The following is a 19,805-nucleotide window of genomic DNA, read 5'->3' as shown; positions in this document are numbered from 1 at the left end:
ACTAGAAATTAACATGGCGTCTCTCATCAGAGATAAATGAAAAGGTGAAGCGTGAAGAATTCTTCTCAAAGTTACATGATAGTTGTTTGATGTTAAATTATTCGACTGGAAAATGAAAATTTAATCAAGACACACTTCGATAGTATAACGTCAAGAAGATCGGGACATTTTTATAAAAAGGAAAAAGAGGAATTGAATATTAATTCATTCAAGTTGAATAGCATTTCCTATTATTTATTATGCATTGTAGTGCATAAACACAGAAACGTACAAATGATTTGCTTGTACAAAATAGAGAAGTCTAATTATATTTGAAATGCTCTTTGGATGAACATTAAAATACTTGTACAACATGTCCTTGTATGATGATTTTGATAAGCATCGAACCTCTGAAAAAGTTGCAGGATGGTCTTCTGGTATTAAATTATTACAATCTCAGTTACAACTAAAAAAAGCTGCCACAACACAGGTAAATTCATCATTTACAGATAAAATCACATATTACAATTACTTCTTTTAAATATAAATTTAAGATTTAGTCTTAGGAAATAACAATTTTTTTGTGGTTTTATATATATAGCCAAAACGTGAACAGTATAGAAAGGCTTCTGCGGTACTAGCACCTGTAATAGATTTAAAATCAAAAACTAATCGTGACTTAGACAGAGAAGATGATGTTACCCATAATAATCCACTATCAACTAGTAGTGTAAGTGGGATAGGAGTTGGTAGTGAATTTGACTGGAATGTCGTGAATGAATATGATCCTATATGGCCCAATGAATATGAGAAAGTTGTGAAAGAACTACGTGATATGAGAGACAGGGAACATGATCAGGAGACGGAAATGCGTAAACGTAGGAGAGATAATACACGTTTTGAGGATAATCAGGTAATATGTGATGATATAATACAATTAGTTTCAAATAGTTTTAATTAATATATATTTTTTTAATAGACTATTCTAAACAAAATATTATTTGTAACAATCTTGTAAGTTATATAACTAATCCTGTGAGATGAAACAAAAAACAACTATTATATTTACACAAGTGTATTTCCAAAAGATCAAGCTTGAATATTAAAATATTTTCTCAAGATATTTAAATATCTCTGTTGGAAAACCCAAATAAAAAGTGAATCACATATATACATATATAACATTATTGACATAAATCACATGTAGTTATGATACAAATATAAGTTTATTGATAATAACATTAATTATTAATAAGATAATAAAATTTTGTGAATATTAGGCTTCTGGAAGTAACAGCACCATGATACCTCCTGAAAGGGATGAGGAAAGAACACCTTCCTCACGAGGTATGATTGGAGGTGCTGCTATTGCTCCACCACCTTCTCTGCAAGAATCTTCAGAATTACCACCCCCCTCGCCACGATCGCAGCAATCTAGTCTGGGCTATGCCACATCATCTGTGGCTGCAAAGATAATGGCCAAGTATGGCTTCAAGGAGGGACAGGGTCTCGGAAAAAAAGAGCAAGGCATGTCGGTAGCGTTACAAGTAGAGAAGACGAGTAAACGTGGTGGTAGAATAGTTGGAGAAAGGGAGCAGCTCATGCCACCACCACCACCTCTTACAGCTTCACCGCCACAAACACAACAACCACTTGTGCAACAGCAACCTGCAGAAGAGCCTAGCATTACTGAGATAATGAAGTGTCCTAGTAAGGTCAGTATATTAATTCGCCGAGATGCAATTTATAAATAACACGATCATTTGTACGATTTCATTTTAGAATGAAATTCAACGAGAAACGAAGTTAGATAGAGTCAATTCTATCCAATGAGTTTCATTAAAATAGCCCCACGTATGCAATTCTATTTTTTTTTTTGTATATTGTTACTGATCCTTTCGGACTTTTTCCATTTCAGGTCGTACTTCTACGAAATATGGTCGGTCCTGGAGAGGTGGATGACGATCTTGAACCAGAAGTGAAAGATGAATGCAACACGAAATACGGTGATGTTGCACGTGTCATTATTCACGAAGTAATGGAAGCAGCTGCAGAAGAAGCTGTTCGAATTTTTGTGGAGTTTAAAAGAATAGAGAGCGCTATTAAAGCCGTAGTAGATTTAAATGGACGCTTTTTCGGTGGCAGACAAGTTAAAGCGGGATTTTATTCCAGTGAAAAACTTGATAATCTACAATTAATGGACTAGAAATGAGCTATGTGAAAGACTTTTTCATACATTAGTTTAACATCTTCCTTCATAGATAATATATTTTTTAAACAAAGTGTAAACAGCGAATGGAACACTTTACACATTGTTTAAATATTCAAAAGCCTTGTTCTCCATTGATTGTATATTTTTACATTTATGCAATGTTATTTACATTATATGGCGCTCAATGACTATAAAAATAACTATAAAAATTAATTTTTCATTTATAATCCGTATAATTTTTATTTTTTTTTCAGTGTCATTTACAATTATAATTTATTTTTAACAATCGATTATACATGCAACATTTAATTAAAGAACGACTTATATTACATTATCTAATAACACAATAATAATTATAATTTATAACTTATATAAAACTAACAAGTTTTAAATATTTCATACATAGAAATGAATAATCTTTGATTCTTTCATTGGACTCTATTAAATCTCAACGTTTTAAGCGTATATTTTATTTACGAAGTTTACTCATATTTATATTTTTTGTATTTTCATTTATTGTCAGTATTTTTACCATATATAATATAATCATTCTGTTTCCTTCAACTGTTCGTTAGAGCTATTTAAATGACCAAAGAAAGTTTTGAATCTCATTGTGAGAAAAAAGGTAAAATTAAAAAGAGATATGTGAAGATAGATGGAAGATTAAATTGGAGAGATAACTTATAAACATTTAGTAAGAAATGCAAATTTCAGTCGGATACTTAATCGATACAGGTTGCTAAAAATATTCCATAAAAACAATCATTCTCTTATCCCCTTTTCCTAGTACCATTTTCGATAATCATTCAAGATATATTTGATATTGTGCAAAAGTCAAGAATACCGTGAATATTTATTCGGATAGCACTTTCATTGTTACTTTACTTTCTTGTTAATTAAGTCCTCTATTGCCTTATTCAATTTAGCGCTGAATGCGGCGAAACTGAAAATCTTTAGAAACCTGTCTCTACCAGATTTTCCGAAATTTTCTGTGCGATCTGGGTTTGTGATCAGGAAGGCTATTTTCGAGGCAAATGCCTGACCGGATAAGTCGACTAAAAAACCGGTCTCTCCAGACACTATTGATTCCATCGGACCGCCAGAATTATGAGCGATTACTGGTTTGCCTATATACATTGCTTCCAGCGGCACAATGCCGAAATGCTCATTTGGTGGTGTATATATTACAATTTTGCAATGATGAAGTATAGAGACTTTATCTATGTCAGAAGGCGAACGTAAGAACATTACTTTGTCTGTCACATGTAACTCGTCAGCGAGTCCTATTAATTCCAAATGATATTCCACATTCTCCTCAACTCTCTTGTCATACCCACCAGCTATAATCAAGTACACTCGTTTGTATATTTCTTTTGTCAGAAGATTCTCTAACTCTGCTAGAGCTTCTAAAGCAAGAGATAAATTCTTTTTGCGCTCATATCTGTTGATAGATAACAGTATAATACTATCATCTGATAATTTTCTATCCAGTACCCTTTCTATAGACACTATTCTTGTTTTGTCAAAAAAATCAGTATTAATAGAGGGATATAAGACTTCCAGTTCAGTGTGTAATCGCTTGAATGTGTTTCTAAACACATTGCCTGTATAAATACTATTTACAAATATTTTATGAGCCATGCCTGTAGTAATTTCTTCCAAATAATTTAGAGGCATACGATACAGCTGTTTACTGTAGCCTCCAGGCTGTGAGAGCAGCTGATCTGGATGGTGACAATAAAATACCACATATGGAATTCGCAGTCGAAGAACAGGAATGCATACAGATACCAGGTCACAAAAGACAACTTCTGGTCGTTGGTTAGAAAATATTATGTAAGTGGCTGCATATATCTGTAAAAATGAATATATAAAAACATATTATTAAATATGTTACCAATTAATGGTTATCAAATGGAAATTATTTTTTACAAATGTACAAAATACATTTGTAAATTTCTATGAAAGTATACATGTTTAATATATTCTTTTATTAAAATTTATTTTAATTGGTAATTTCTACAAAACAAATTTTTCTTTTCATTATTTGTTATTAATAGGAAATATATAACTTTTATAATACTTCATATTTATCTTTTTCTTAATCTTAGGTATGGCAAAAATTGTTTAATATTCCGTCCAAATATATCCTACGTACCATGCGTAAATAGGTGCAAAGTGCGTAGAACCTGCCCAGAATATGCCTGGGTAACCAGTTGCCCACAACAGTGACAGAAAATGTGCCATCCCTGGTCTCAGTGAAACAGTGTTCCGGGTCGTGATGAGTTGTCACGAAATTTACGTCGTGACCGTTTTTGCGCAAAGCAAGGGCTGCATCGACAACCAGTCTCTCCGCACCGCCAATTCCGAGATCAGGATGAAGGAAAGTAATACGCGTCATCATCGATGCTTTCACGATTCTGTGCTCAGCAGTTTACGATAAGTTACGCATTTATCCGTACGAAATTACCGTGATGCGAATAACTGTTTATTGTATCTTATCGGTCATTACCGGCTAAACCCCTCTGCTACAGCAACGAGTGCATCATGAAACTATAGCTGTGTGTCAAACACTATATTGTCTGTAAAGTCATCAGACTATACTACCGATTTTCAGTAAACTAATAACAGTGAGGCAAACGGCTGATTGGAAAGTATCTAGGAATTTCAAGAAAGAAAATATTGGAACCCTAACTTATGTATAATGGAGTCGTACTTCTATGTACAGATGTATTTAATCTATGATTTACGGTTTGACTGATCAAACTGTCAAGTGTCATCTTTTCTTATCTGTCTCATATTTGATTATAAATAGTTTAATTTTTACTCTTAACGAGTGACATTTCTAGAAACGAGGACGACCCGTTAGAGAGCTAAAAGCTGCTATTTTAAAAAAATAGGTAGGTTCTTACTGCCTGTTGATATTAAGATATACATATTTATTATATTCGCCGTGCGCATTGGTTATGTTTATTAATGTTTCTTGTTTTAGGCGATAATGTGGAATTTTTAATTAGGAACGGCAATTGATTAAGCACGTTCTTGATATCTTGTATTCACTGTCGTTGGATGTCAATTGAATAAAGTGACAATGAATTTTGGAGTTGATTGGGACGCGGAGCATCGGCGCGTCCTGTTAGACGGCAATGCGGCGTTGGAACGTTCAGCACAGTCGGTCGCAAGATCGCAAGCGATCGCAGCGGAAAGTGAACAAATAGGGACCGAGGTGATCTCTGAACTGGGTGAACAGAGAGAACGTTTGCTGCGAGCTAAGCGGAGGTTGTCGCAGACAGATGAGGAACTGAACAGAACGCGGAAAATTCTGAATATCATGCGATTAAGGGTTTTGACGAATAAAATTGTGCTGATCCTTATTATATTATTAGAAGTGGCTATACTTAGCATTATTGTATATTTAAAGTTTTTTCATTAATAAGCAGAATCAAATTAAGGATTAGGATTGTATACATACATATAACATATATAAATATTATAGTTGATAATGCACATAATTACAAAATTATCTGCAAATATTGTATAATGTATAATAAACAAGCTACTTAATGGATTTTTTTGCGGATAATATTGTTTATATGCTAATAACTGAATGATTTTATTTTTAGTTTTATATACAATTCATATATATATATGTATTTCTATTATATGTTATTGAACAATTTTGAAATATCCAACATGAATATAGGAATAGTATGGAATACAAATTCTTTTGCTGCATATTCAGGATAGACTTCATTTATTTCTTGTTTGTTCTTTTTCTTGTATTAACTTATCATTATTTGAGCGCAGAGGTATATTATTTTAAAAATGGTTATTGTACACGACGAGGAATATTATCGGAGCAGAGTGCCTGAGCCAGACTTGGGACCATTCAGGAATTTCATGCGATTCGTTTGGAATCCCAACTTGAGGATGATACTTGGCAGAACTGGAAAAGAATGGGGTTGGTCGGCCATTCAAATATCTCTTGTAATCTCCAAATTTGTAGATGTAAAAACAAACTTGTGGTTTAATAGTTCAGATCCGAAAGTGATTTGTTATGGATTAATCTAATGATTTATGATTTGTGTGTGAAACAGGCTTGTTAGGAGTTTTCTATTTGTGCTTCTTCAGTGTATTGGGCTCCATCTTCGCGTTGCAGATGTGGGTCAGTATCGACTATATCTCGAAATTGGATAAGCCATTTTTCCTCTACAGTGGTTTAGCATCAAGATCCTATTTCGGTAACAACTTTCCTCTTTTTCGTCAGTTGGATTTTGGCAGTCCAGGTATGATATATGTACAATATATGTATGTTTAAATATGTGCAGAGTGATTCTTCCAATGCTTTAATGTAAACAATCTTCATTTTTATTGACATTTGATAACATCACATCTGTTTGATATATATTATAGAATAAGATACCTTGTATCTTATTCTGTATAGGAATTAGTTTCAAACCAAATAATTTATTGTCCACTGCATCACCCATTATTTGGGTGGACGAATCAAATGCGAATGCTCGTCCGGCAAGATATATAGAGGCTTTAACTGAATTTTTGCAAGGTACAAGTCCAAATATTTTCAGTAAAAAATTATATTTATTATATGATAATGTTAAGAAAAGAGGTATGTAAAGTTGGTATCTTTTTTTTCAGAGTACAATAAAAGCAGAGATAATTACAAGACAACTGCGGAATGCAGTGATGAGGCACTGAACATATCTGATGTGAAACCATGTTTCTTTGATATCGAGAGCCTCGGCGTTTGCGGAAAACCTCCTTATGGATATACGAATCCGTTGCAGCCGTGTATTCTCATAAAGTTTAACAAGGTAAATCGAGATCTTACCTTCGCGTAGTTGACACAGAGGAGAATTTCAACGCTTGACTTGAACTCAATTATATTTTCGCGATAATAAATGTATGAATCGGCTAAGCTGTTTTGCGTGAAAATAAAATGGAGTAAGATAAAGTTTCTCAACTAATTCCTTTATAGAGATTTGATTGGATACCGATGCATTACAATAAATCTTCTCAATTACCTATAAACATACCACCTGCTTTAGAAGAAACTATCCGATTTTCGAACAAAGTTCAGGTTTGGTTGTCGTGCGATGGAGCGAACGGCGTCGATAAAGAACACGTCGGTGAGATTGAATATATACCGAGTGCTGGCTTTCCTGTAAAATATTTTCCGTTCGTGGGACAACCGGATTATTTGTCGCCAATGGTAGCGTTGCAATTCAAAAATATTACGCGTAAGTTATCAGGATGTATAATGTTAGAGGTTATTCGAGTGACAGAGAGTGTATTTTATTTTAATACATTATATTCTTTTCCATTTGTTATAGCTGGCAGATTAGTGACGGTGGAATGTACCTTGTGGGCACTTAATATCAACATAGGCCAGCAGAACGCGTTGGATTTTCAAATAATACTGGGCGAATCGTAACACTACGGTGAGTCAACAACGGTATTTATCTTTCTTAGGTATTTATCAACGAGATTATGTGTTTCATAAAATGTTAAAGTAGCACCACGAAAAATAATTTTTCTTTAGAGGTTCTTATAATTAGTTTCTAATATATATTCTAAAACTACGAGTAATATTCTCGTCACCAATGATTCTTTTATTATGTTGTACCGTGTTATATTTACAACACAATCGAATGTATTTTCCGGATACAGAACATCGTGAACAGAGAACGTAATATATCTGAGATATATATATCTATAAAAAATGGAGTTAATATTTTAGAATATATTAGAGAACAATTTTTGCAAATTTAGTCGACGCTACATTGTATGAACGCATATCCGGATTCCGAGACAGTGAAAAACATAACATGTTCCTCTCGGGTTCGTCTTTACGAAATATCTCAAGTAAATCAAGAGTGCTGACTCACGCTCTCGATTCCACCGGCGGAATAGCAGATCGAAATCAGAGCGTACAGTTTTATTAATACTTTTATTACATGAACGATAAAATAGCAAATGAAGCTTCGTTTATCGACGGACATGCGGTTCAACGTTTGAGAGAATTGTGCTAAATAGAAGTAAAATCGATTGTACTTCTCGTGTTCGTTCTTTCTTCAAATTGGCAGTTTTCTCCAGAAGTTAGATAGTAGTGAGGAAAATGAGAAAAACAGAGGGAAAAAGAATGAGAAAGAAGGAAGAAGAAAAATATAGAAATAAATAAAAAAGATATAGAAAGAGTAGAGAAAAAAGATAAAAGGAGAACAATAGAGCTAAATACAGAGAAATATAGAAAAAGGAACAGGAGAAAAGAAGTAGGCAGAGATATATTCTAAGAAGAAATTAAACAGAAATACAAAGTTTAAAAGAGATAGAGAAGTATATAGAGAAATAGTGGTTGAAAATGATAATCAGAGACAGAGAGAGAGAGGGGGAGGGAGGAGAAAGAGAGAACGAGGAAGAGAGAGTGAATGAAAGAGAAAGTGAGAGAGAAAAAGTGATAGTCAGAGAGAGAGAGAGAGAGAGAGAGAGAGAGAGAGAGAGAGAGAGAGAGAGAGAGAGAGAGAGTAAGAGAGAGAAAGAAAGAAAAAGAGAGAGAGCAAGCTTAAGAAAGAATTATTTAATTCAAATAAGAGATAGATAGATAAAAATAGATAGATAGGTAGAGAGGAGGAAAGAAAAATTAAATATAAATATATCTGTCTTCTTTTGATTGAAGCAAGCTACGCGAGTCTGACGTTAAAACGAGGCTTCATAATCGAGGAACGTTTTCTTCTTGGTGAGATACAATTTCATCTGATCTTATTCTTCCTCCTCTTCGCCCGTGCCGGTCAACATGGCAATTAAACTCGGAGTATCGATGAAACCCTTATCGTCGATGAACATCTGATCGAAAGCGTCGTCTATTTCCTTGGGCGTAAATTTGTCACCCCATGTCATCAAAGCATGCCTTAACCTGATGTGCAGAAATATAAAAATCATTATATACACTATATGCCATATGGGTGCATCCGTGCATCTTAATAAAAAAATGTTCGAGTATTGTCCGTACCTTTCACCATCGATTTTGCCATTATCGTCGAATGTCTTAAAAGCATTGATTACAACGTCGTCGTCATCAGCACCTATTAAAGCGATTAATCATCAATCGATCTTCGAAGTTCGTATATTTTATATAAACGCCGATATTGAAGCATTTACCTGATCCTGACATACGAACAGCAAACAGGTTTAATAACTGAGTGAAGTTGATGGGCGCTGGTGCCTCATTCAGCATCTCCTCGAGTTCCTTGTCGGTCGCGAGTCTGCCAACGGAATCGAAGGCTGCGCGAAGATCGTTCTTACCGATGATACCGTCTTTATCCGCGTCCATCAGCTGGAATGCCTGCGTACATATCCATAAAATATTCACTTCAACGCACTTTTCTCACTTGATTATCATCAACTCAGTTTGATTTTTTTATTCGAGTCTCTTATTCGATATAGATTAACATTGTTAATTTTCTTGTTGATTTTTATGTATTTTTTCCTAGTTTAGCGATACACCGTGCGAGATGGCGCTCCTTTCTTAATAAAATATAAGATCACGAATTTTATATTTTTCAAAGAGTCTACAAGAAACGGACGTGTACGATATACATATAGTGCCGTACCTCCTTGAACTCGGCCACCTGTTTTTGTGAGAACATGGAGAAGACGCTGGAGCCACTGCGTTTAGCTTTGCGACTGCCGCGGCTGCTTGCCCTAGCGGAACCAGATTCCTTCGGTGTGCCCGTAGGAGTTGCTGGTTTCTCTTCCGCGGGCTCAGGTTCAGGCGCTGGAGCCTCCTCCTTCTTCTTGGTCTTCTTCTTCTTTTCCTTATCCGCCTGTGTGGTATTGATATAATTTAGTTCTGTGTGATACTTCTTCCACTTATTTCACAATTGAAATGTTTATCTTTATAAATGTATTTCCAAGCTTATTTTGTGAGCTTTTTGTAGTTTCGCACAATATAATTGCTCACTTGTTAAAAATGGATGGATTTGTAACTGTTTGGAAATTAATTTCTTGATTATTAAAAAATGTTGTAAGTGCGTCGATAATATTTCTGACTTCCGATAGTTTTATTTTATAAAATTAAATTAAGAATCGACTGAAAAATTTTGATCTCTTCTTCCTAAACTGCTTAAATATTTAATATACAATTATACTAATCTGTGAGAAATCAATCATAAAACGTGGAACTCTTGATCAATATAAGCGAATTTTTCAGAAATTACATTTATATTTAACAAGCAAAAATTTATTTTTATATTTTGCAAATAATTATAAAATTTGATGAAAAATCATGTGAAAAACATGAATTTCTTGTATATCAAACATTTTTGTGAAAAATAAAATGAATTGATTTAAAATATAAAGAAAAAGTCGAAAAAAAAACGAAATTTCTGCATATAGAGAATATATTATTTCTATTGACAATCGTTACCATGCCGATTGATTTTGACAAAAACTCGACGAAAAGTGAGTCGATAACCCGGCTCAATTACCAAACGAGAAAATTTGCGACTCGTCGTAACTCGTTGGTTTACTAAAAATAGAGTCGTCCTATGTGAGTCACGGAAAAGCTGCCAGGACATATATAGAGTGACTGTCCGGTTACTGCACCGCCTCTCGAATTACCTTTGTTACGTAATTATTGTATCATTAGATTCGGGTAATTTATTTGACCGGTCGGAAGATTGTCTGTCGCACGCGAAACATGTTATAATCCTCTCTTTCTTTTTTTAGATATCAAGAAAAGTATTATATAAGCCACTGAGAGATACTTCTTTTACCCCTTGTACATTGAAATTTCGAATGGCTGAGAAGAGACCTGACGAAGAAGATCACTGTCGCACTCTGCCGTCACAAATCCACAATATCAACAGTGCTTTGACAGCACTTTTATTATTAACTCATCATCATCGTCTTCATCATCATCATCATCATCATCATCATCATCATCATCATCATCATCATCATCATCACCATCATCATCATCATCATCACCATCATCATCATCATCATCATCATCATCATCATCATCATCATCATCATCATTATCATCATCATCACTTGTTGTCATTTCCTCGAATACACTGCGTGTAGTCCAACACACGTAATCCACCATCGTACGATGTGCCGCCGCGTGCGATTTGGCAGTGTTCCTGTTCCGTGGTTGTCCCGACCCGATCACATGATTTTCTCGTTTCCCGCACCCGGCGAACGGATGATCGACATGTATAGAGTCTCGTCTCTGTAGTAGCCGCAGTTAGCCGCGAGATCGACTGGTGTATAGTGACCGAACGCGAAGGTGTCTCTCAATGGAAACAAGACGTCGATACTTACCATATCTACGAGTGGTTTCTACGAGGAGACGGTACGAGATGGTCACGACGAACCAACTGTCCGAATCATAGAGCTGAACTTGTCTAAGTAACTTTTGTGGATCTCCCCCACCAGAGACCCGGTCGGTCCGAGCAGGGGTGCGCTGCCCGGGTACAACGCCACAACGTCTGTCTGACCATATTTAGTGCGAGTCGCCTCAAAATAGCGTCCCTTTCGACGTTTCGACTAAAACAGTTTGCCGGGGAGAGTGTAGAACTGCCACCGCCACCGTCGCCGTCGTTGTGATTGAAACCATGATTCCCTCCAACTTCTCTCATTATTGTGATACCGATTATCAAAGTACCGATCGTAAATCAATTGTACGCTCGTCCTCGTGAACAGGTCCCATTTGGTACAACAATCGTCGTTGTGGTGATTACGATCTTTTTCTCCTTTCCTTCGTATAACACTATAAAGCGTGTCAAGTAACGAGGCGATAAGGTTGCGCTTTCATTTCGACCTTATGATCACTGGCACTGTATTAATCCTGCTAAAACAATTTACAGGTCTATTTGATTCATTCCTATCTCTATATTTTACGGCAATTCTGTATCTGTTACTCCAAACATGTTAATACATCTTACAACTGGATGTAAATGTTCTATTTATAGCTATATAAAAAGACGTTTATATAATACAAAAAAGAATAAATACTTGATTAAAATATCATATAGAACACGTAAGTGTATAATTTAAAGATTCAAATATTCAAAAATTTTACAAGGGAAGATCACTTATTAAAAACTTGGAAAACCAACAGGTCGATTCAAGTCGAATGCAGATGAAAATTAATAATAATCAATTGTCAATAGAAGTACTTTGACCATGTACTGTGATATCATAATTATGGTTTCCTGTGTACCAATTTGTCGAGCATACCTCGATCACTATTCGTGGTCGAGCTTGCAGTTCGTACCGTGATATCGGAAGCACGTGGATGCTGAAAATAACTGCCCGACATATTCAAGAATGCATATAGTATGTCCGTACATATCATGCGCTACAATACAGTGCGCTACAAAACGTATTTACAGTAATAAAACGTGTTTATAGTACTTCTTTTCCATTATATCTTTAATTGTAAATTTCTTTACAGACACGGCCGTCTTGGCATAATATCTCTGTATATGATGGGACATATATATATATATATATATATATGATATATACGAGCAAACATCGAAAACATTTAACGATGCAATTTACGTACATCTATTTATGTACAAGTAAATAATCTATTTAAATACAGATTCGAATATCGCAATACATCGACATTCGTATTACGTTACACACTTGATTGGATCTCTATAAGAACAGTAATCTAATGAATCGCAATAATGTGCATGACGTAATTAACACGTAATTTAAAAGTTTTTTATTAAGAAAAGAGCGCTTTAATTTCATGCGACGAATTTATGTAGTTTCATTTTTTTAAATTAATTTAATCTGATTATTACTGACTTTTTTTAATTGCTTGGTAATTGTTACATAATAAAGTCGATTGTCCATCCAATTACTCTAACTTTTATGTCATGTCTATTTCAAGAAAATCACATACTTATGAAATAAACTTCATTTATATTTTCGATTCTTCTAAAATTCTTCAAATATACAAAATTATTATTAGAATTTATATAAAAATTAGGATTATCGACAATAGAAATATTTTCGGTAGCGGCGTGTTGGATGCGCTACGATAAATATTGAAATCTACAATAAATATGTTTAATTATTTTTAGGTCGATATATAGTTTGATTTCACATATGATAAAAATTAAGCGACGTTACCTTTATCATTCGGATCACGTACGCCACATTGTCGATGTCCTAAGGTACTTTTCCTTTTTGTCGCTATGTATCCTGGAATATATAAACTGGGAGCATCGAGCTTACCGGTGGATATGAGTTTGCTGAAATCTTGCTCTAATATATTGGCAATTGGACCTGTATAAATGAAGTCATTATTAAGTGAAGTAAAGATGAAATTATAATCAAATTGTACGTTTGTAACAAGTCATGAAGTTACATGTCATCGTAGATATTTACCTTTGAAATGTAGAAGAAATTGAATGCATGCGCCATTGTGCAATGTTCTGGTTTTTCTATTGTCGATAGACAGCATCCATTCGGGAATACCCATCACTTTCCTCACGTCTTCCAAAAATTGCGCCCTACGTGAAAGATTTCAATCAACGAATGCATTTATCGTTAAATTCATGATAAATTTTGTATCCGATAACTTATATTCTTTTTTTGAACACCTGTAAAAAAAATAACTTACACCACAAAACGCGGTGGTTTTCTGATATTCGCGTACTTCACGATATCGTTGTCGGGCTCGATATTCGCGCAGGAATACCTATTGGTGCCAAAATCCTTGTCGAAAATGACGATGGACCTACCCAACGCGGAAATTGGTCCACCCAGAGGGAAATTTTGATCCGTGAATACTTGTCGTTTCTCTCCGATATTAATGGGCCCTAGACGAGACGATATATCACCAACATAACATCGTAGTGGTAAATCCGGACCGCACTCTTGTCTGTACAGATCATCCTGATCAACCATTAAAAATAATTATTATACGTACAAAATGTTTAATGCGTTTAAATGCAGTGTAGATTAGTAATAGTTTATCCAACGGATAATAGCTTTGCATTACTTACATTTAACGGATCAGCTAATTGAGTAAAGTAGGGATTCCATGTGTATCCACCTGCCACGCATCGAGTATTTTCCACTTTCACCGCGGCGTCCACGCCCACAGGATTTACGTATATCGCCCAATTATGATTTCTCGTCTAAAATCAAATATATGTAATTAACAAATACATAATGCCCGTAATACAAGAGATTTGTTTCTTAGAAATTCACGCTTACAATATTGCGATCGTGTTTGCCGGGGTGACGTAGATTCACTTCGATTACCGTCTCGCTTTGACTGCCATCCTTATATACGAGCTGCGTCTGCAACCGGTAATAGCGCATTAATATGAATTTTTATTGTGTGTTCTCGGTAAGATTTGCACAATTATGATCGAGCTACCATTTTTATGTAACCGTACAAAAAGCCGTGCGGATGATGGAACGATGCAATAGCACGTAATTCACTAGCATCGTTCGGGGAATATCCTCTCTCTACGGTAGAACATGCCCATCTGAATGCAAACATAAAAAATTTATTGGAATGTGTCAATTGTTCGAAGTAACATGGAGATAGAGAGATTGTACGAAGAAAGAATAAATGATTTTTTCTTAATTTTAATATATAGATACACAAATATACGGATTATAAATCGGTTACCTCAAATTCTTTTCTTTCTTATGAATCACTACACTACGTCCCAGAATGCTTCTCGGCCCAAACAGGGGTAACATCGTATCGTTGAATATTGATACATATTTCTTCTTGTTATCCAAAGGACCAAATTTTCCGCTCAAATCACCTATCTCATATTGATCCAGCGTACCCTCCTCCGCCGCTAGTACGTTGCTCATATTAACATCTAACGGATTCCAGTGCCCGTAGAGCGATGTTCCCTCGCATGGAAATTCCAAATCGTACTCTACAGGTGTCTAAATATAAACGAACATTTATAATTTACACTCAAATCGATAAAAAAAACTTTCCCAAAAATTTACAGAAAGAAAGAGGAAAAGAATCTGCGAATGAATGGTAGCGCAAGATCTTAATCAATTTTAGGAGATTTTAAATTACCATGTGTATGTGATAACCGCTCATTTTTCCAGCAAGGCCTTCAAGCGACACTTCCACATTCGTGATGTCGTATTCGGTTTGTTGTAAGAGCTCTAATTTTCCTTTCAGAGATATTTGTTCGCCGTTTCCAAACCAATCTCTAACTACTGCTTTACGTCGATAAACTCCACCAATACTAAAAACATAATCACATTTTTAACGTGACAAAATTTAACATATTGATCTATTCTTATTTATTACACAAGTACATGGAACAAGCCAATCGGTCTCCTCGTGCAACCGGACCGTGGTCGTCGTAAATAACTAAACTCTTGCCAAACAATGTATGAGCTCCTGATAAAGGCAGCATCGTGTCCGTGAAAAGTCGTCGAGTCAATTTCGAGGCGTAGAGCTTTCTACCAGCAATTTCGAGCGTACCGTGTCTTGTTAAATCACCTAAGCGACATAAAGACATTTCCGAAATCGAACAAGGTTTATCTGGATTCCAGTCCACCTGAAATATATTTATTTTTTCATAAATAACAGATTCAAGTCTCACATACGTACCCGAGAGACTTTAAGAAAATGACTCGAAATAAAAAATGATAAAGTTTGTTATTTTAAGACCAATGCACGTTGATTATCATAACTAAATTTCCAAGAAATTATGAGAGAGAAAATCGAAATTATAAATTAATTTAATTCAATCGGTAATTATTCACACCTTATATGGATTATAGGATAATCCAGTACTCAAACACCGACCAGTCCAATTGTAGAAGTCTTTTCCTGGTGAATTGTCGTGCACCATCCATCTGAATGGACACATTTTCAACGTTAATTCTATTATCTTCATCAGTATAAAATCATTTTTTCATTTGTTTTATTAAAACTATAAATTTACCTGTGTCCTGCAGAGTTGTTTACGGCATTGCCATCTGCATGAACAAGATTCTCTATTATTATAGTGGTGTCCATTTCGATATCGTTCTTGGGCTGTCGAAAAAGTATTCGCCCAACTATGGGATATCTGAATACCACTTCCGCCGTGTACATCGGTATTTGCCAATCCGTATGCGGTATATAATGCGCAAATGTACCACATACCCATGGGATCACGCCCTTGTTATCGGTCTCATTGTATCTAATAATGAAAATTCCCTTTTTCAACATCAATCAACGTGATATAAAAGCACTGTGTGATGTTACAAATAGAATATGATTTGATAAATATATAAGTACAAGTGATTCGTGTGTATTTTATCATAATAAGTGATTACTTGTAAAGAACCAAAGATCTGTGAACAATGCTGTGAATTCCGGAGAGCGGTAAATACGTGTCCCAGTAGATTCCGCTGAGTTTGGCGCTTCCGGGCAAGATATCGTTATGATAAGAACCTTCCTTTCGTCCTTGCAGCTTACCAGACAGATCACCGATGGCATATTGATCCTGAGAACCAAAACCTGTTGTTCCATTGAAACAATAGAGAGTTTGAAAATTATTTTCGTTATTGTCATGTGTTTCTCATAATTTCAACTTTTATTATTTGTTTAATTTAATTTCTTTAATTTATTAATTTAACTCTTATGCTATTTCCTGGTACATATCTTATTTTTAGATCGTTGTAACTGTATTACCTGCCGGTGGAGTAGTCTTTTCATCGATGTTCAAAGGATTATACAGTTTCTTGGTAGTCAAACACGGATCAACAGTAATTCTCACGCTTCGCGCTGGTTCTGGAGGTAATTCGTGTATTCTATAAGACGCCACTTTAGTGGCATACCGTAGTCTGGTCTCTAGATCGTTGATGGTTGTCAAAGAAACATTAACCCATGTTGGATCGAACGATGTTTCTTGGATCGCCGTTATCTCCCCTTTAATCCCATGTGAATTGATCACGGTCCTAGATATTTTTGATCAGAAATTTCACATATATTTACATGTAAAATCATATACTGTATAATAAAATCGAAGCGCAAGTCTTGTCTTACTTGACATGTATCGGTTTGCGATGATTGATTTTAGCACAGGCTAAGAACGAATCTTCGTGCACAGGATGAAAGATAACTAGATATAAGTGACGATGCGGACCGAGCAGATCCGTCGGCAATAGAGATAATTCAGGATCTCTGTAGAAAGTTTTGTATTTTCCCTGCATATTAGCGGCGACTTTTACTTTGCCCAAACGCACGTCGATGTCTCCGATAGACTTTCCAATGCCGAAGTTATTTGGATCGAATACGTTTTGAAGGATATTACAGTTGTTTTTGTCTAAATAGCAAGAATTTTCAGTGAAACAGCGATAGACGTAATCGAAATGCGATCGATCGTTATTAATCACGATGATGCTGACGATTACGAATACTGACCTTTGCCGGTCTCGAAGATGTCGGTGACATATATTTTCCAATAATGCTCGGTGTAATTTAACGTTTGCAATTTTTGTTTGTACACGTGATGCAAGTTCGTATGAATAATCGTATCGGTGGACTCGTCGCCCACCTGACCACCCAACCATCGGAACAAAACTGTTCCTGCTACGGGACCGTAAAAACGTGCTTGGGCGAACTTCTCAATATTTTTCTCGAGTACCTGAAAGAGGTTCACGCAACCATATAATGGAATAATAAAAAATAAATATCCATTATTATAATAATAGCTATTCATAAATTACCGTAATCGAAGCGCATATTGTCCTCGGTGAATAAGTATCTTTCAACACTAAACCTTTTCCCCACAAACCCGTTTCTCCAGTTAAAGACAAATCCGCGACTTCTATCGAGCCTGTTTGATTCAATGGTAATTCGAGAGGCCCGACTTTTTCCGTCAAGTCGATTATACTGTATATAAAAGAAGAAGAAGAGCAAAGCAATCATGATCTTCTAGATCTCAAGAAATCTTTTCTTCAGCAACACACATATTCTTTAACATTATTTTTATTATTCTAACATCCGGTACTGTTTCTGTACGTTACCTTTCCCCGATGTGTCGCGTGTCGCATCTGCCTTCGATAATTGTATAATCGACTGGGAACTGAGTGACAGACCAAAGCCATTGCTGATCCGGATATTCCAAGGTTGCTTTCAGAGAATATCGTATTCGTACCGAGGATTCCGCGGTTTTCTCAAATCGTATCTCGCCGTGAAGACCACCGGACGATATGTACGCGGCAAGTCGAAGCGAATTCACGATAGTCACTACACACAATATCCTACTATATTCTTTCAATTAACACTTTGTCATTTAATTATTTATTCGCAATTATTCTAATTTAAACTCGATAGATTTGTTGTTTTCCTCAAACATTCGGAACTTATACTTCCTTCCCATTAAGATTCGAAGGCAATTTTGTCTTAATGAAAATATCTATATATATATATATATATATTCCAATAATAATAATATATATTCCAAATAAATTTAAATTTAAAAAAATATCGAGTAAAAGTATGGGAATTTTTATTAAAATTAATTAAACACATTAAAAACTAAATTTTAGAGTTGCAAATATATAAGAAAAGAAAATATATATTCTCCATTAACTCATTAACTCGCTAATTTCTTTACTCTTTACTGTCATTTTTTTATTTCTAAATATATTACAATAAAACAATTCAACTTTTCCGGCTATTCTTCCTCCTTTCAATATTTAGATATTATATATATTGTTTCCGCGTGGTACACCGATGGAATCGAAAACGTGCTTTCACTTACCACAGTAATAGAATGAAATAAGCCATCGCATCGCTCTTAATAAACATCAGAAGATGCTTAATTTTTCTTTGCTTTTCAAGTCACATTAATTTAAGTAAAACAGATGTGAATATCATCAGCGCGTGTTGAAATCTGCACATTAAGAAATCGCTGTCGAACAAACGACGAAACAACTGGCCGACTAGCTGAAGTAACACGGCCCGTTACTTTCTTATTCCTTGAGCAAAACTGGTGGGAATGTAGGAGTGGAAGAGAACGATGACCTCTCTCTCTCTCTCTCTCTGAAAATGAAAGTATCGATAATCAAGAATGGAAACTGATACAATTTCGATAAGCTCAATTCTTGACTAGAGGTGAGTGAAAAGAGCTTGCATTAATTATCGTGCTTCATTTATCTGCCTGCCTCTCCATTATTTTGTCTAACAAGTTATATATATGTGTGCGTGTACGCGCGCACATTTTGTATGTATGTGTGTTTCTTTAATTTTAGTTTTTCCTCAAATACGATAATAGAGATTAATGATGCACTTTTTTTAGTAATGATGTCTTAACATTTTTACATCTTAATGTTAAAAAAATATTGTTGAGTGTAACAATAAAAATAACATTGTTTTATATTTAATTTACACTTAATTACAATTATACTTACATTGTATTTATTAGATAGTATACGAAGCATATATATTGTTACTTCTCGCAATCTTGGACGTTTTTAAATATTCTGATGTTAAAATTATATGGTTAGATGAAATATTCCCGCTCTGTAACCTATTTTACGAAAAGAACCAGTGTGGCCACTTTTAAATTCTATTTTGTTC

At 35.0% G+C, this 19,805-nt stretch overlaps 6 protein-coding genes across 7 annotated transcripts; 3 read left to right on the top strand and 3 right to left on the bottom strand.

Annotated features, from left to right (window-relative positions):
* The first annotated feature begins 6 nt into the window (after positions 1-6).
* Spf45 (splicing factor 45) lies at positions 7-2,377 on the top strand. Its single transcript, XM_011155926.3, has 4 exons — positions 7-469; positions 581-892; positions 1,260-1,694; positions 1,898-2,377. The coding sequence occupies exons 1-4, from the start codon at positions 353-355 to the stop codon at positions 2,183-2,185; spliced, it is 1,152 nt and encodes a 383-aa protein (XP_011154228.1). The 5' UTR covers positions 7-352; the 3' UTR covers positions 2,186-2,377.
* A 321-nt stretch (positions 2,378-2,698) lies between these two features.
* Alg2 (alpha-1,3/1,6-mannosyltransferase Alg2) lies at positions 2,699-4,769 on the bottom strand. Its single transcript, XM_011155925.3, has 3 exons — positions 4,704-4,769; positions 4,350-4,611; positions 2,699-4,045 (listed from the first exon to the last, which is right to left on the bottom strand). The coding sequence occupies exons 2-3, from the start codon at positions 4,593-4,595 to the stop codon at positions 3,068-3,070; spliced, it is 1,224 nt and encodes a 407-aa protein (XP_011154227.1). The 5' UTR covers positions 4,596-4,611; positions 4,704-4,769; the 3' UTR covers positions 2,699-3,067.
* A 145-nt stretch (positions 4,770-4,914) lies between these two features.
* Positions 4,915-5,672, top strand: Vti1b (Vesicle transport through interaction with t-SNAREs 1b). Its single transcript, XM_011155923.3, has 2 exons — positions 4,915-5,091; positions 5,184-5,672. Exon 2 carries the CDS (start codon positions 5,283-5,285, stop codon positions 5,622-5,624), a length of 342 nt encoding a protein of 113 aa, XP_011154225.1. The 5' UTR covers positions 4,915-5,091; positions 5,184-5,282; the 3' UTR covers positions 5,625-5,672.
* Positions 5,673-5,863: 191 nt separating this feature from the next.
* Positions 5,864-10,033, top strand: LOC105192052 (sodium/potassium-transporting ATPase subunit beta-1). 2 transcript variants are annotated; one of them, XM_019845504.2, is made up of 7 exons: positions 5,864-6,152; positions 6,289-6,477; positions 6,636-6,755; positions 6,848-7,023; positions 7,188-7,449; positions 7,543-7,650; positions 9,775-10,033. In XM_019845504.2, exons 1-6 carry the CDS (start codon positions 6,017-6,019, stop codon positions 7,641-7,643), a joined length of 984 nt encoding a protein of 327 aa, XP_019701063.1. In that variant the 5' UTR covers positions 5,864-6,016; the 3' UTR covers positions 7,644-7,650; positions 9,775-10,033. The 2 variants fall into 2 exon arrangements, with proteins under 2 accessions (XP_019701063.1, XP_025154637.1); XM_025298852.1 differs by lacking the exon at positions 9,775-10,033 and having other exon boundaries at positions 5,971-6,199; positions 7,543-7,726.
* Mlc2 (myosin regulatory light chain 2) lies at positions 8,874-11,682 on the bottom strand. The gene is made up of 5 exons (XM_011155921.2): positions 11,537-11,682; positions 9,820-10,032; positions 9,368-9,551; positions 9,219-9,291; positions 8,874-9,122 (listed from the first exon to the last, which is right to left on the bottom strand). The coding sequence occupies exons 1-5, from the start codon at positions 11,537-11,539 to the stop codon at positions 8,969-8,971; spliced, it is 627 nt and encodes a 208-aa protein (XP_011154223.1). The 5' UTR covers positions 11,540-11,682; the 3' UTR covers positions 8,874-8,968.
* A 1,087-nt stretch (positions 11,683-12,769) lies between these two features.
* Positions 12,770-19,195, bottom strand: Rsod (superoxide dismutase family protein Rsod). Its single transcript, XM_011155920.3, has 19 exons — positions 18,988-19,195; positions 18,248-18,470; positions 17,948-18,113; positions 17,643-17,865; positions 17,265-17,544; positions 16,911-17,176; positions 16,553-16,736; positions 16,177-16,416; positions 15,997-16,087; positions 15,542-15,786; positions 15,294-15,468; positions 14,880-15,151; positions 14,622-14,733; positions 14,456-14,542; positions 14,242-14,376; positions 13,857-14,131; positions 13,622-13,746; positions 13,364-13,519; positions 12,770-13,285 (listed from the first exon to the last, which is right to left on the bottom strand). Exons 1-19 carry the CDS (start codon positions 19,016-19,018, stop codon positions 13,206-13,208), a joined length of 3,366 nt encoding a protein of 1,121 aa, XP_011154222.2. The 5' UTR covers positions 19,019-19,195; the 3' UTR covers positions 12,770-13,205.
* Between the last annotated feature and the right edge of the window lie 610 nt (positions 19,196-19,805).

Source organism: Harpegnathos saltator, unplaced genomic scaffold, assembly GCF_003227715.2.
Source record: "Harpegnathos saltator strain DR-91 unplaced genomic scaffold, Hsal_v8.6 scaffold240, whole genome shotgun sequence".
NCBI classification, from domain to species: Eukaryota; Metazoa; Arthropoda; class Insecta; order Hymenoptera; family Formicidae; genus Harpegnathos; species Harpegnathos saltator.
Note: the sequence above shows the minus strand (reverse complement) of the source record. Positions and strands in the feature narration are given on the sequence as shown.